Below are 16,447 nucleotides of genomic sequence, written 5' to 3'. Positions count from 1 at the left end.
GATATTTAAGTAAGATTAAAATGGCAATATTTTAATGCATGGAAACACAGCACTGGAATCCATTAACCATTTATGATATATACTTAGAATTCAAGATGAAGTATTTAAAAGGGCGGCACGGTGGCCCAGTGGTTAGCACTGCTTCCTCGCAGCACCAGCAACTCGAATTCAATTCCGGCTTCAGGTGACTGGGTGGAATTTGCACATTTTCTCTGTGTCTGCGTGGGTTTCCTCAGGTGCTCCAGTTTCCTCCGACACTCCAAAGATGTGCAGGTTACGTTGATTGGCCATGCTAAATTGATGCTTAGGGCATAATTTTACCATCAAGTTGCGTCTGTTTTCAGGTGCGAAAACTTGGTAAAGTCGGGCGTGAGGCTAGTAGCGCGATCCGCGCCCGCCTCTACGCCGGTTCCCCCTTTACCAAGGCCCAAAAATTAAAAGAATGCATTTAAATTAAATTATTGGGTCGCACGCCCAACTTTACCAACACTTCCTCCTTTACCAAAATATTCACCAATATGGAATCAGCGCAAAACAGACTGATGCGCGATTGATTCACACGGGAGGCTAGGACATACCCGGGAATAAAGGCTTTTATTCACAACAAGATTGGAGCACACTACTTAACAATACTATCCCAGACTAAGGGCTACTAGGAAGTAGCAGTGACCTTTATACTCCTGTAAGAAGGCGGAGCCGAACAGAGTGTACCACATAAACAATGATAACAGGTGGAACACCCAAACCCTAACCCCAACAGTAACAAGAGTAACATATGTACAAGTACCCATAGTGGTAACCATCTATGGTTCACCACACAGACATGCTCCATAAAAGTCCAATTCAGGTGCTCCATCAGTGAGGGTTAATGAGGAGGTAAGTGCCGAGCGTCCAACGGCTCTCTGCTGCTCACGGGTGTCCTTTTGTTGCGGCCATTTTCTTTCTCGGGTTGGTTGCGGCTCTGCAAGTGTGTGGGGGGTGGGGGGCTGTTGCTTAGCAGGGTCTCCAATATCCGACTTGCAGCACGGCCTGGGTCTCAGCGCTGACCTCGGGACTTGCGGTGCTGCTGGGTCCTAGTGCACTCAGCTCACCTCCAGCTGAAGGTTGTGCACAAAGCCCCTACAAATTGCATTGCTGCAGCCTCTCAACTTTGCAAGAAGTTGTGATTGTGGGGAGCATGTGGCTGGGGGAATTGGGGGGGCTGTGATTAGAACCATAGAACCATAGAACATTACAGCACAGAACCAGGCCTTTTGGCCCTTCTTGCCTGTGCCAAACCATTTTTGTGCCTAGTCCCACTGACCTGCACCTGGACCATATCCCTCCACACCCCTCTCATCCATGTACCTGTCCAAGTTTTTCTTAAATGTTAAAAGTGAGCCCGCATTCACCACCTCATCTGGCAGCTCATTCCAAACTCCCACCACTCTCTGTGTGAAGAAGCCCCCACTAATATTCCCTTTAAACTTTTCCCCCCTCACCCTTAACCCACGTCCTCTAGTTATTTTCTCCGCTAGCCTCAGTGGAAAAAACCTGCTTGCATTCACTCTATCTATCCCCATCGTAATTTTATACACCTCTATCAAATCTCCCCTCATTCTTCTACGCTCCAGGGAATAAAGTCCTAACCTATTCAACCTTTCTCTGTAACTCAGTTTCGCAAGTCCCGGCAACATCCTTGTAAACCTTCTCTGCACTCTTTCAACCTTATTAATATCCTTTTTGTAATTAGGTGACCAAAACTGCACACAATACTCTAAATTCGGCCTCACCAATGTCTTATACAACCTCACCATAACATTCCAACTCCAATACTCAATACTTTGATTTATAAAGGCCAATGTACCAAAAGCATTCTTTACGACCCTATCTACCTGTGACGCCACTTTTAGGGAATTATGTATCTGTATTCCCAGATCCCTCTGTTCAACTGCACTCTTCAGTGTCCTACCATGTACCTTGTACGTTCTACCTTGGTTTGTCCTTCCAAAGTGCAATACCTCACACTTGTCTGCATTAAATTCCATCTGCCATGTTTCAGCCCATTTTTCTAGCTGGTCCAAATCCCTCTGCAAGCTTTGAAAACCTTCCTCACTGTCCACTACACCTCCAATCTTTGTATCATCAGCAAACTTGCTGATCCAATTTACCACATTATCATCCAGATCATTGATATAGATGACAAACAACAATGGACCCAGCACTGATCCCTGTGGCACACCACTAGTCACAGGCCTCCACTCAGAGAAGCAATCCTCCACTACCACTCTCTGGCTTCTTCCATTGAGCCAATGTCTAATCCAATTTACTACTTCTCCATGTATTCCTAGCGACTGAACCTTCCTGACTAACCTCCCATGCGGGACCTTGTCAAAGGTCTTACTGAAGTCCATGTAGACAACATCCACTGCCTTCCCTTCATCCACTTTCCTGGTAACCTCCTCGAAAAACTCTAATAGGTTGGTTAAACATGACCTACCACGCACAAAGCCATGTTGACTCTCCCTAATAAGTCCCTGTCTATCCAAATATTTGTAGATCCTATCTCTTAATACTCCTTCCAATAATTTACCTACTACTGACGTCAAACTCACCGACCTATAATTTCCCGCATTACTTTTTGAGCCTTTTTTAAACAACGGAACAACATGAGCTATCCTCCAATCATCCGGCACCTCACCCGTGGATACTGACATTTTAAATATATCTGCCAGGGCCCCTGCAATTTCAACACTAGTCTCCTTCAAGGTTCGAGGGAATACCCTGTCCGGTCCTGGGGATTTACCTACTCTGATTTGCCTCAAGACAGCAAGCACCTCCTCCCCTTTAATCTGTATAGGTTCCATGACCTCCCTACTTGTTTGCCTTATTTCCATAGACTCCATGCCAGTTTCCTTAGTAAATACGGATGCAAAAAACCCATTTAATATCTCCCCCATTTCTTTTGGTTCCATACATAGCCGACCACTCTGATCTTCAAGAGGACCAATTTTATCCCTTACTATCCTTTTGCTCTTAATATACCTGTAGAAGCTCTTAGGATTATCCTTCACCTTGTCTGCCAAAGCAACCTCATGTCTTCTTTTAGCCCTCCTGATTCCAACATCCTGCCTGGCATTCTTTCTACTCTGAAGAAACAATAACAACTTACCGGGACCTACCCTCGCCTCTGCCTGTTCACGCCGAAGCCTGTTTGAGCCAAAGCCGTCCCACTCTGCTCCCTCTCACTCGCCAACCGCTCATAACGCTGTCTGCTGGATAGAGCGGCCTGCTTTTTAAACCTTCTGCACGCTACTGGCTGACGTCAGAAAAAAAAACTCCCAGGTCTCACTGGGGCCTACTTCCGGTTTTAGACTTCTGGCTGCCTTACAAAAACTCTGAAAAAAGAAAGAAAAAAAATTAAATCCCTCTTTACTACTAGCTTTCCTCACTTGAATCACCTCTCTAGCTGCTCCTCTGGAACAATGAGCGTGGGGAGCATTTGGCTGGGGGAGTTTGAAGGGTGGTGATTGTGGGGAGCATGTGGCTAGGGGAGTTTTGGGGGGGGCTATGATTATGGGGAGCATGTGGCTGGGGGAATTGGGGGCTATGGACAGTGACTGCTGATGTGCTAGAGGCAAGCATCATTCCTTAACCTCTACATGTGTTCCTCTCCATTCCCCCGCCCCCCCCCTTGCAGGCAGGAGAGAGGGGGAGGAGAAGGAGGGAGCAGAGACCCCGGCAATTCCGTGCACGAGTGTCATTTGAACAGATGTCGGACATAGTGTGCCGCCGATGTCTCTGCCTCCGAAAAGAGACAGTGCAACACCTGTGCCACCTGTTGCAGGACCTGGCACCTAGAGGCAGGGGGGGTACCCACTCTCAGTGGCTGTCAAATTGACGGCTGCTATGAACTTTTACACGACTGGCTCCTTCCAGATCCCGAGCGGAGATGTCTGTGGCATCTCCCATTCAGCCGTGTACACCTGTGTCAGGCAGGTCACTGAAGCCCTGTATGCCCGGGCTGGGCAGTACATCAAATTTAACCTGGACCAGGCCCATCAGGAAGCCTGGGCTGCAGGGTTCGCAGCCATTGCGGAGATGCCTAACGTACAGGAGGCCGTTGACTGCACACACGTCGCCCTCAAGGCCCCCCTACAGAATGCGCAAAGATTCATCAGAAAGGGGTTCCACTCCCTGAATGTTCAACTAGTGTGTGACCACAACATGAACATTATGCATGTCTGCGTAAGACACCCAGGGAGTCTGCATGACAGCTTCATTGTCAGGAGCTCAGACATCCCAGAGGCATTTGAGGAGGAGCCCAGGCTGCGGGAGTGGCTCCTGGGTGATATGGGTTACCTGCTTCGGACATGGCTGATGATGCCTGTGCAGAGACCTGTGACTGAGGCGGAGACCCGCTATAATGAGGCCCAAGTAGCCACCCGCGCGATAGTGGAGAGGTGCATTGGGCTCCTCAAAATGTGATTCCAGTGCCTGGACCGATCTGGCGGGGTCCTACAATACAGCCCAGTGATCCCTTCCTGCATAGTGGTCATGTGCTGTGCCTTGCACAATCTGGCTCTACAGGGAGGTGACCTCTTGGGAGGAGGACGTGGATGCTGACCAGTTGGGCATCGCTGGGGAGGAGGATGACCAGCAGGAAGAGGAGGAAGAGGAGGAGGAAGAGCACACCGAGGAACACCAACCAGGCGCTGGTGGGCTGGCAGCTCAAATGAAACAGGCGAGGGCCGCAAGGGAGGCCATGAGGGATTGCAGAGCGTGGCCCAGTCTCAGAGAACACTTGCTGCAGCCATTCAGTCGCTAGGGGTTTGTGTCTGTGGGTTCCAACTCCCCCCCGCAAAATAGCTTCTACCTCCTGCACATTGTCACACCAGAGTGCTGGGCCTGGGTACTCTGTGTTAGTGAGTTTTTTGGCAGGCGGGAGGGTGATGACGACTCGCTGAGCACCATTATGATGATGCCCTGGTGCAAACTAGTCTGACTCCTACCTGAGCTCTGCATGCACGCTGGCACCTGGGCCCACAGCTGTGTAATGGTAAGGGATCTGAAACCCCCATACAGGGCCCTGGGGTGGGTGGGGTGGGGAACAGGAGGGTCTGGGGAAACAATGCCTTCCTTTTTTCAGTGACACAGCATTGAGGGGCCTCCCCAACTGACATCAACAGCATGGTTGGGCTGCCATCAAGACGTGAGCATCTGTCATTCCTCCACTCACTTTGAGGCAACTTCTCAGGGTCACGAAGAGGATTCATAATCGAAACAAATTAGTCACAGGTGGGTGGTGAAAAAACATTTAATTGCAATAAAGGTGTTTAAATAAGATGTTCTAACATAAAAACGTGTGAACAGAAAATGTTACGGTGCTTAAATATCTTTCTAACTAGTGCAGCCCTTCACCCGTGCCATCTCAGTGCAACTACAACTTCCTAACCTTACATGGCCTACCGCTATGTGACTCCCCAGAATGTACATCGAAGGTGGAGGGGGCCAGCTGCCTACCTCGCCCCATTGCCTGTGATGCACGTGGCGGGCATCCTCTGGAGGCCCTGGACTTTAAGGGCCCTGGCTTCCATGACACCCTCTTCATCCCGGTGCCCCTGAGATGCCCCGGTGTCAGGAAGGGGGGAGTCAGACGGTGTAGCCAAAGCCACAGTCTCCTGGCTGGAAGGCCCTGGCATGGGCTCGAGCCCTTCCTCCTCCCTTGAGGTTCCTGTGGACCCCTGAGTCACTCCATGGGACGACGATGCTTCTGCAGTGAGCTCCAGAAACTCCGGTGTCACCTGGCCCTGCCAGTCCTGAAGGACCACCTATGTCCTACCATGGTGGTCGAGCCCTCTGCGAAGGCCATTTGAGTCGGGGGCCACCTCTCAATGGCTGTAGCAAGTGTCCCCTGAGACTGGGCCACACTCTGCAACCCCTCAGCCATGACCCTCTGTGACTGGGCCACGTTCTCAAAGGCTGCTGCCGTAGCCCGCTGTGTCTCAGCACCGTCCCGCTGGGTCTCCTGCAAGCTCTCAAGCCTCTCAGCCATGGGCCGCAGAATTTCGAGAAGCCTGTTCAGTCCCTCAGCTGTGGCCCGCTGTGACTCAGCCGCTGCCCTCTGGCACTCTGCTGTGGCCTGCTGTGACTCGGCCATCGCTTGGAGCCTGCCAGTCATGGTGAGGATCCCCTGCCCCAGGCTTTCCAGTGCAGACGCCACCCTTGCAGTGTTGGCCTGGGAAGCACGCAAGACAGGCAATAGCTGGTCCGCCTGAAAGCTTTGGGACTCCTCCCAACAGCCTCACAGTTGATCCAGTGTGGCCACCAGCTCCTCCTGCATTCCCTGGCTCTGTTGCTGCATCTCCAGCAGCTGAGGGAGAAGTGATCTCAGAGGCCCAGCATGTAGCCTGGGGCCAGCTGAGTCCTCACCTCCAGCAGGCTCCCGCATGCCAGAGGTCTCGGACGTTCCCTCCTCCCCTCGATGTACATTATCAGATGTGTCATGCTCACCAGAGAGTGACCCAGAAGCTTCACCACTAATTGGATCCACTGACGTGTCAGTATCTGGGATGATGAGTTGTGAGGTGGAAACTGAGGCCAAAACAGTGCTACCCTCAGAGGTCCCTTCACTCACATCCTCCGAGGACTCGTCCGAGCTGTCTGGACCAGGATGGGCGGGAGTTGCACTAAGGGCCTGGAGTCCAGAAGGCCCCGGGGCGTCTGGATCTGTCCCTGCAACACAGGACACAAGGTTAAATGCAAGGGAGGGAGAAGAATCTGGGATGCCAAACATGTGATTCACATTTCTCCATTGAACATAGAACAAAGCACCAAGAAAATTACATCACAGGAACAGGCCCTTCGACCCCCCAAGCCTATAGCGACCAGGCTGTCCATCTGATTTGGTTACCCCCGACCATTCCAGGGACCATATGCCTCTATTGCCGTCTCATTCACATAGCTTAGAGATACCCCTTAAAGGTCACTATCGCATCTGCATCCGCGACCTCCCCCGGCAGCGAGTTCCAGGCACCTCCCTGTGCAAATAAACATGCCTCGTACATCTCCTTTAAACCTTGCCCCTCACACCCAAAACTCGTGACCCTGAGAAGTTGCCTCAAAGTGAGTGGAGGAATGACAGATGCTCACGTCTTGATGGCAGCCCAACCATGCTGTCGATGACAGCCCACATCTCCCCTTCCCTTGAGAGCTCCAGCACCCGCTCCTTAAAGGGGGCAAGGACCCAACACTCCCTGTCTTCACTCTCTCATGGGTGCTTTGGTCGGTCTTCTCCTGTGGAGACAGAAGGAGCTATAAAAGCAATGGTGGCGTGACTCCTGCAGAGTATCAGGTGGTGGCCCTTCGAGGGCAAGCACAGTGGAGGCCTTGGGGGGGAAGAAAGGAGGTGCTTGGGGGTCAGGAGCTGGAAGCACGCAGGGTGCTGGGGATGGGACTATCTGGGGGAGATTTGGAGAAAGATGCAAGATGGGGGTCAGCCCTCACCCTTGCTGCACGGATGAGGTCATTAACTCTTTTCCGGCACTGCTTCCCGCTTCGGGGGGCCACTGCCCTGGCACTGACCGAGGCGGCGACTTCCTCCCAGGCCACATTCCCATCAGCTCCCCTGGGTCTGCATCCTCCTTGGGGGAAGAGGGTGTCCCGCCTCGCCTCTGCTGCATCCAGCAGCCTCCCCAGGTCACCCTCAGAGAATCGGGGGGCTGGTCGTGCGCACATTTTGTGCAGGAATGCCTGCCTGATCATTCTTGAGTTTTTAATGGAACTGCCCCTCGTTAGGACAGATCAGCTGCAGGCAGTTTGGCAGAGCATTCCAGCAAGTTCCATGCCGTTTGCTTGTTAGCATTGAGGGGAAGGCAAGTGAGCACTTGCAGGTGTGCTGATGGGGAAGGGCGGGGCGGGGGGGGGGGGGGGGGGGGATCAGTGCCTCAATGACTGGGGAGAGAGAGGGAGGTGTCACACAGCCATCAGAGTCCAGAGGAGATGGGGGCCTTGTGCGGGAGGGTCCAGGGTGGAGGTGAGGGGGATCACTCTGCCTGATATCTGTAGGGTGGAGGGGGAAGGGTGGATCTCTCTGCCTGAGACTGGTGGGGAGAAGGGGGGTCTACTGTTACTCTACCTGAGATCATTGGAGGGGAAGGGGGAGGGGCCTGCGATTGGTCTGGGTGGCGGGGGGTGGGGCAATGTCTGTGGGGGCCAGGTGGAGGCATTAACCGGCCTGGGAGGGATGTGTCAGGGGAGCGTTATTCTGTCTTTTTTTTGCGCATGTGCAGTTGGAGGCTCCGATCGGAGCTGCGGGGTTTCGGACGCGTTAAGCCCCACCCACAGGCTTGTGCAGCGCGATTCGGAATCACTGATATTTTTTCAGGCAGTGCGTATGGGGGCGTCTGAGAACGGGTCTAAAAGTCGGATCTGAAACACTCCCAGTTTCAAATCCACCCAGGACTTGGAATTAAAATGGTAAAATAGGGCCCCTTAGTGTCAATTTGGACTGGCAGGGTAAATATGTGGGGTTACGGGATAGGGCCGAGATGGGATTGTGGTTGGTGCAGACTCGATGGGCCAAATGGTCTCTTCCTGCTCTGTGGGGATTTTATTCTATAAACAAATGTTATATTATTCTTCTTAATTTCATGCCTTTTCTGTTGGCAGGAATAGAACAAAAAGGAAGACTTACATTTATATAGCTCCTTATTGTACCCCTCACAAACACACCAAGGCTCTGCACAGGTAGAAGTGAACTGCAGTGACTATTTTAAAATTACTATTATTAACAATCGTTTAGCGTACAGCAAGATCCCATAAACAGTAATTAGATTAAAAACTTAGTTAGTATGAGCAAAATATTGCAGATGCTGGAAACCTGAAATAAAACAGAAAAGGCTGGAAAAGACCTGTTGTGGTTTTCCGGCATTTTCTATTTCTATAACTAGTTAATCTGCTTTGGGAATGTCGGCTGAGGGAAGAATATTGCCCAGACTACCAGAAAAACTGCCCCTCTTCTGTAAGTAGTGCGGCAGGATCTTTACTGTCCATCTGAATAGTTTAATGTCACACCCGGTAAAATTGCACTCCCTCAGTACTGCAAGAAAGGGCTTTGAGACAAAACGGGGATCCCGTGCTCACACACGCACACAACAGGACCAGCTCAGCAATTTTGCCAGAGATGGCCTCTTAATTGGATTGGCTCCCTCCCCATGACTGTTATCCAATTAAAGTCAGAAGGCAGGCTCCTGATACTGCTGCCCAGGAAAGAGGGCCAACATCCCAGGAGCCTCAGTAGCACCATTTTGAGGCACCCCTTGAGGTCACTGATGTGCCTCAATAGCATTCACCATTGACATCCTAATCCTTATTCTATGTGTCTCATCATCACCCTCATCAAATGCACTGCATCTATTGAGTGAATACCTCACTGTCACCCAGTCACAGGTCTGCTTTCTCCCCCATTGTAAGAGAAGAGAGTGCAAAATACCAGAAAGGAAGACAGGACTGCAGGTTGGCCACCACGAAGAGACACACTCACAGAAGATGATGTCCTGGGGATAAGTGCCACACACGCATCCCTCTTGGTTGGAAATGGAGGGATCGAAAGCTTACAGATAGTTGGTGACAGATGCTGAACCCTGGGGGCTATTGTGGAGAAGGAGAATGCTGGAGGTACATCTGCAGCTTAGTCTGGTACAGATAGATGGCCATGATGTGGAGATGCCGGCGTTGGACTGGGGTAAGCACAGTAAGAAGTCTCACAACACCAGGTTAAAGTCCAACAGGTTTATTTGGTAGCAAATACCATAAGCTTTCGGAGCACAGCTCCTTCGTCAGATGGGGTGGATATCTGTTCTCCAACAGTGCACAAACACAGAAATCAAGTTACAAAATACTAATTAGAATGCAAATCTCTACCTTTGTGGTTTTCCGGCATTTAAAATCTCTAGATTTGCATTCTAATTAGTATTCTGTAACTTGATTTCTGTGTCTGTGCACTGTTGGAGAACAGATATCCACTCCATCTGACAAAGGAGCTGTGCTCCGAAAGCTTATGGTATTTGCTACCAAATAAATCTGTTGGACTTTAACCTGGTGTTGTGAGACTTCTTACAGATAGATGAACCATGCACACTCTCCACAATGGTGTATGAGCCCAATTTGGTCACCAGTGTATTGGTGACCCAGAGCATTGTGACAATGTTGTGATGAAGAGAGAGAGTCTGCTCCATGCACTTCAAACAAGGCTCTCATCTGAGTCCATGAGCCTGTGGCTATGGCCCTGCAGACAGTGGATGCCAACTTGGCAGGAGGTGAAAAGTTTGAGGCCAGTGGGCGCTTTCATAGTCGCTGGTAATGCGTAATGGTAACCTGGTCCAGCACGTATTCCTGTAGGAGACAGATAATGTCTGCAACCACCTGACACAGCAATACCTCAGCCTGTGAAAGCACTGCTCTTCTGAGAAGTCAAGGAAGCTGAGCCTCTGCGTGTAAAGCCTATGATAGAGGTAGTTTATTGAATATTATGCACATTTCTAGCCGACATGGAGAGAAACATTTTAAATAGTTAGAGTCTGCAGCGTAGGAACAGGCCATCCAGCTCATATGATGTGGACAGTTGTTCATGCTCCATACCAGCCTCCTCCCCACTTCATCTCACACATGACCAACACAACTTTTCTAAATACAAACAAAATCTAGGAGTCAGAAAGAGTAGAAATATTTTTTCATGGCATTTTCGGCCCAAGAAGGGTTAAATTTAATACAGGATCTAAAAGGCAAGCAACAATTAAAGAAATGGTAAATCCCTTTGGGACAATTTATTTGTAATTTCTATATCTCATCCACAATGGATGCTATAAAATATAACAATAATAATCTTTTGATGGATTATAATTGTGTACAGTGATGGCTAATGAAGATTAATGCTGTTACAATAATGTTTAAATTAACTTGCTTTATTATCAGTCTTTACTGCCATCTGCTGTTCAAAAGAACAAATCTCAGATATTGGCAAATTTCTAGTGAAACCACAGGCAGAATTCAATGCCAGAGGCACAGGTCCCAGCAACAGACCCAGGCGTGGGTGGCATTCTGTTTGGGATGGAAGTGGCAGGTCAAATGCAATTAGGTGACAGCCAGCCAATTAACAAGTGGGAGACGCAACGGCTGGTGAAGCAGGTTTCCAGGGGGCTGGGGCAGGAAGATGCCAATTTCTGCATCAGCTAATGGGAGCATGGCACTGGCATCATGTTTAAACATCATCCAGACCCAAATATAGTATCCCTGAGCCTCCTGCATTACTATACCAGCACTGTAAGAGCCATCAACTCCCAGAGTAAGACCCATCAACACCCAGAGTAAGAGCCATCAACTCCCAGAGTAAGAACCAAGAGCTCCCAGAGTAAGAACCTTCAACACCCAGAGTAAGAACCAAGAACTCCCAGAGTAAGACCCATCAACTCCCAGAGTAAGAAACTCCAACCCCCAGAGTAAAAACCAACAACACCCAGAGTAAAAACCAACAACACCCAGAGTAAGGACCAACAACACCCAGAGTAAGAAACTCCAACCCCCAGAGTAAGAACCTTCAACACCCAGAGTAAAAACCAAGAACTCCCAGAGTACGAACCTTCAACACCCAGAGTAAGAACCATCAGCTCCCAGAGCCTGACTCACAGCTTGAATCAGGGTCACAAACTGATGAGTACCTCACAGACATTCAGGGGCAGCTGATGGAAGCTGTGACAGCTGAGTGAGCTGACTATCGGAGGACTGTTGAAGGCCAGGCCCATTCTGAGCCCCAGGCCTTTCAGACGGGTGTCTGATGGAACTCACATGGAACTTGCTGTTGCAGCAACAGACAAAAGAGCATCTAGTGGAGCTGCCAGAGGCTGTATGCAGCCATGCATCATTGAAAGAGTCCACCCAGGCCCTGAGTCTGCAATGTCTCAAGTGTTTCACCATCAGGACCTTGGCAAACCTCATGGAGGGCCAGATTCACAGACCAACCAGTAAATGTGGGATATGTAGCAGATCTGAGCAGCAGGGCTTTGGCCATCACTGCAGCAGTGACCAGGCAGGAGGGGGACAAGATGCCTGAACTCTCCTCCAGGTGCTCCTCTATTCCTGGTAGACAGGGAAGTGCCAGTGCGTACCAAGATGGAGGAGGAGTGGCAACCTGTTGCATCTGGGCCCTCCACTCCGCGCGCTCCGAAGATACACAGGCGCTCGTCAGACCCTCTCCTGCAGCCGCAGATGAGGTAGCTGCAGTGGTGCAAGCGCCCCTGAGGTGCCAGGCCTTCAGGCCTCAGGCACCAAGGGGATAGCCCCCAAGGTCATCTCAGGCCACAGAGGATTGCATCCAGCTTCCTAACTCCATTTTAGCTACAGATGCTGGGGCCACTTCTCAGCATAACACTCAGAGGCACATCATATACAGCACTTAGACATTCCAGGTTGGAAGGATGGATATACTTTACATACATGTCCCTGACTGCTGGCTTTATCTCATTAAATAATGTTGGCATATTTATTCCCGTGTCCTTTATTCAGCAACTGTTGTCTTCTTACTTGCAATGTGAACCCTCTGCACCTTCCTGGGCCTGTCTGTAGAGAGGTGGCAGAGTCTGGCCCTTTCTGTGGAGCAACGTAGATTGGAGAGGCTATGTACGTAATAACATATGAGAATGGGTTGTCATGGCAATGTGGATTGGAGGTCTTATATGGGAGGCATGTCATGGGCATCAGGCCTGCCGGAAGTGGATGTTAATAAGTGTGTCACAAGCCTCCCTTGTGCATCATTCCATGACCCAGGTGTAGGGGCCTCATTCTGCTGTCCTGTCCGCTCTGCCTTCTCCTTCCCAGCATCCTCATCAGATGAATATGTCTCATCCAAATCCTTTGCTAGTTAGGCCTCCTCTCTCTGCTGTGATGGGTTATGCAGAGAGCAGAAGATAATTAAGCTCCTGGAAATCCTCACTGGTGCATACTGCAGTGCTCCACCTGAATGGTCTGGGCAATGGAACTTCTTCTTCAGTAGGTTAATTGTCTGCTTGATTGTGGTCCAGGTTGATCCGTGACATTGTAATACTCTTTGACTGCAGTGTGAAGGTCCCTCATGGTGTCAGTGGCCATGTCTTGAATGGGTACTCCTTGTCCCTGAAGATCTGCCTCTGGGGTGGCACAGTGGCACAGTGGTTAGCTCTGCTGCCTCACTGCGCCAGGGACCCAGGTTCAAATCTGGCCCCGGGTCACTGTCTGTGCGAAGTATGCACATTTTCCCCGTGTCTGAGTGGGTTTTCTCTGGGTGCTCCAGTTTCCTTCCCACAAAGATGTGCGGGTTAGGTGGATTGGCCATGCTCAACTGACCCTTAGTGTCAGGCGGACTAGCAGGGTAAATACATGGTGTTACGAGGATGGGGCCTGGGTGGGATTGTGGTCGGTGCAGACTCAATGGGCCGAATGGCCTCCTTCTGCACTGTAGGGATTTTACGATTCTGTGATTCTATTCTCTGAAGTTGTGCATGAGGCTAGAGCAGTTGCTGCACCTGGGAGCGTTGAAGTACATACGCTTCTTGTGTGCTCCCTGTGAAGCAGGATGCTCCCTGGTGATTACACACTACTTAGACTTTGATCGAGTAGAGCCCTTTCTTGTTTATGAAGACCATTTTCTGTTCCAATGGAGCTTTGATAACTCGGGTGCAATCGATTACACTCTGCACCTAAAGAAAGCTTGCACTGACCCCGAAACAAGCACTCCTCTCTGTCTGGCTATCAGGGTCAGTCTGGGAGCACATTAACTCTCCAGTCATCTTGAACAAGGCCTTGGTGACCTACTCAATACAATGATGAGCAACTGCCTGGGAGATTCCACACTGTTCCTGCTGGGTCCCTGCAAGGAGCTGGATGCATAGAAGTTCAACATAGCAGTGACATTCAGCACCATTAGCCAATGGGTGATGACCACGTTCTATGTGTCACAGCTTATCCTGCAGCATTGCACACTGGCCGGTGCCAGACTCCCTTGACAGCCACAGTGTTTGCTTGCACTGGTTCTCTGGTATCTGGAGGTGGTTCATGCAACTGTAGAAAGCTCTGGGGCACAGCACAACTTCAGTCTTTGGTCTCACTTCTGCTGCCATTCCCCTGGATGTCCTCCTGTGGCAGAAAGAGTTTAAGGGGATACTGTCCACTTACCTGGAAAAGTGTAGTTCGAACAGCACTCAGGAAATTAGAGATCATCCAGGACGAAGCAGGCCACTTGACTGGAACCGCATCCAGTTCCATCAACATCGTTCCGTTCCCCTCCCCCTTCAGCCTGGTAAGATCCACAACCCGCATTGCCTCCAGCAGATCACATGGACTGCAGTGGGGCTTTGAGGCAATACTTTCTCAAGGGCTTTTAGGGATGGGCAGAACTGATGTGGCCTTGCCATTGACTCCCAGGTCCAATGACAGAAGATTAGGTGACTATAGGGCGTAAAGGACTCTCTTACCCTGGCAGCACAGATTATTTCATTCATGCATTTCCTGCCCTGCAGGGCACCCCTCCTCTGCATCCTGTGCCACTGACCATCCTAGCAACCTACTCCCAGGATGCTCTGGCAAGTCAGGTCAGCCTCCTGCTTGGAAGAGGATGTCCCTCCTGTCCTCCATGGCCTGGAGGAGAGTCTCCAGAGAGGCATTGCTGAACCATAGGTCGGTGCATGCTGCTTTCTGGAGGTCATCCCGATGCCCTGAAGTGAATCACTGGCTGTCCAGGTACCTTTTAAATAGGGTGCCTGGACATGACAGCGGAGCGTGCAACTTCCTGCTTGGCCCACCGTGCAATGTGGTCTAATCCTCCCACCTGCAGAAGTAATCAGGTGAGCAACACAAGATTCATCATACCCCGTTTTCCAGCAGAACTCACTCCAACTTCCCACTCCCACCAACAGGCTTAGGCCCGCAGCAAAAAATTCTGCCCCCAGTTTCTAAATTTTCAGATGACAACAAATTGAGGAGAATTGTTAAAACTGAGGCAGTCTGCAACACATTACAAGAAGACATAGAATCTTTGAGTCCTACAGGGCAGAAGGAGGCCATTCGGCCCATGGAGTCTGCACCGACCACAATCCCACCCAGGCCCTATCCCCATAATCCCATGCATTTTACCCTAGCTAGTCCCCCTGACACTAAGGGACACTTTAGCATAGCCAATCCACCTAACCTGCACATCTTTGGACTGTGAGAGGAAACCGGAGCACCCAGAGGAAACCCACACAGACAAGGGGAGAATGTGCAAACTCCGCACAGACAGTGACCCAAGCTGGGAATCAAACCCAGTTCCTGGCGCTGTGAGGCAGTAGTGCCAACTACTATGCCACCATGCTACAGAATAGGCATATAATTGGCAAGGTAATTTCAACACAGATAATTGTGAAACATTACATTTTAGTAGGAAAAACAAAAAGATCACATATTATTTATTTATTAGTGTCACATTCACATTACTGGGAAAACAAGAACCTAAATGGAGCAGAGGAACAAAGCAATTGGGAAGACTAATGTGTTCTTATCTGCTGAGGAGATAGCTTGGATCGGTTGGCTCTTACCTCAAAGTCAAAAAGATTTGGCTTCAGAACTTGAGTATACAATCTAAGTTGACACTTCAGGGCAATACTGAGGCACTACTGCATTGTTAGATGGGGTACCCTTTTAATGAAACCTTAAACAGCAGATGTTTTAATGTTAAGATGGATATTCAGTATTACATGGCCCTATTTGAAGAAGAGAGGGGAGTTTTTGTGATGCTTTCTAACTAACCCAAACCAAAAAGAGATTGACCCACTGTTGCTGTCTGTGGAATCTTGCTATATGCAATTTGGCTATTACATTTGCCTTTATAACACGTGCATTTCAGAAGCAACTTTCCTTAAGTACTTATAGAATCATAGAATCCTACAGTGCAGAAAGAGGCCATAAGGCCCATCGAGTCAACACTGATCACAATCCCACCCAAGCCCTATCCCCATACCTCCATGCATTTTACCCTAGCTAGTCCCACTGACACTAAGGGACAATTTAGCATGGCCAGTCCACCTAACCCGCACATCTTTGGAGTGTGGGAGGAAACCGGAGCACCTGGAGGAAACCCACGGAGTCATGGGGAGATCGTGCAAACGCCACACAGACGGTGACCCAAGCTGGGAATTGAACCCGGGTCCCTGGCGCTGTGAGGCAGCAGTGCTAAACACTGTGCCACCATGCTACCCCTTTGAGATCACCTGGAACATGCTAAATAATTGAAAACTTTTCTTTTTAAAATTTAATAGATCTTTTGAAGAACTCAATAGCCATGTGGGTACCACAATGGGTTGAAAGTTCTTATGCCAGTGGTAACTGCTTCATAAGTGTTCCTGTCTTCTAGGAAGAAATTCCACTGGTTCACAGCTTCACTCCAAAATGGAACATTGCAGTT

At 49.9% G+C, this 16,447-nt stretch overlaps 1 protein-coding gene across 1 annotated transcript in view; it reads right to left on the bottom strand.

Moving 5' to 3' along the window:
- LOC144491864 (cadherin-related family member 3-like) overlaps positions 1-14,280 on the bottom strand; it is an 85,141-nt gene extending 70,861 nt beyond the window's left edge. The window contains exons 1-2 of the mRNA XM_078210154.1: positions 14,185-14,280; positions 3,371-3,377 (exon numbers count right to left, since the gene is read on the bottom strand). Of these exons, the coding sequence (XP_078066280.1) occupies positions 3,371-3,377; positions 14,185-14,280 (103 nt within the window). The remainder of the gene's footprint in view (positions 1-3,370; positions 3,378-14,184) is intronic.
- Between the last annotated feature and the right edge of the window lie 2,167 nt (positions 14,281-16,447).

The sequence above is a fragment of the Mustelus asterias genome, chromosome 3, assembly GCF_964213995.1.
Source record: "Mustelus asterias chromosome 3, sMusAst1.hap1.1, whole genome shotgun sequence".
Classification (NCBI taxonomy): domain Eukaryota; kingdom Metazoa; phylum Chordata; class Chondrichthyes; order Carcharhiniformes; family Triakidae; genus Mustelus; species Mustelus asterias.
Note: the sequence above shows the minus strand (reverse complement) of the source record. Positions and strands in the feature narration are given on the sequence as shown.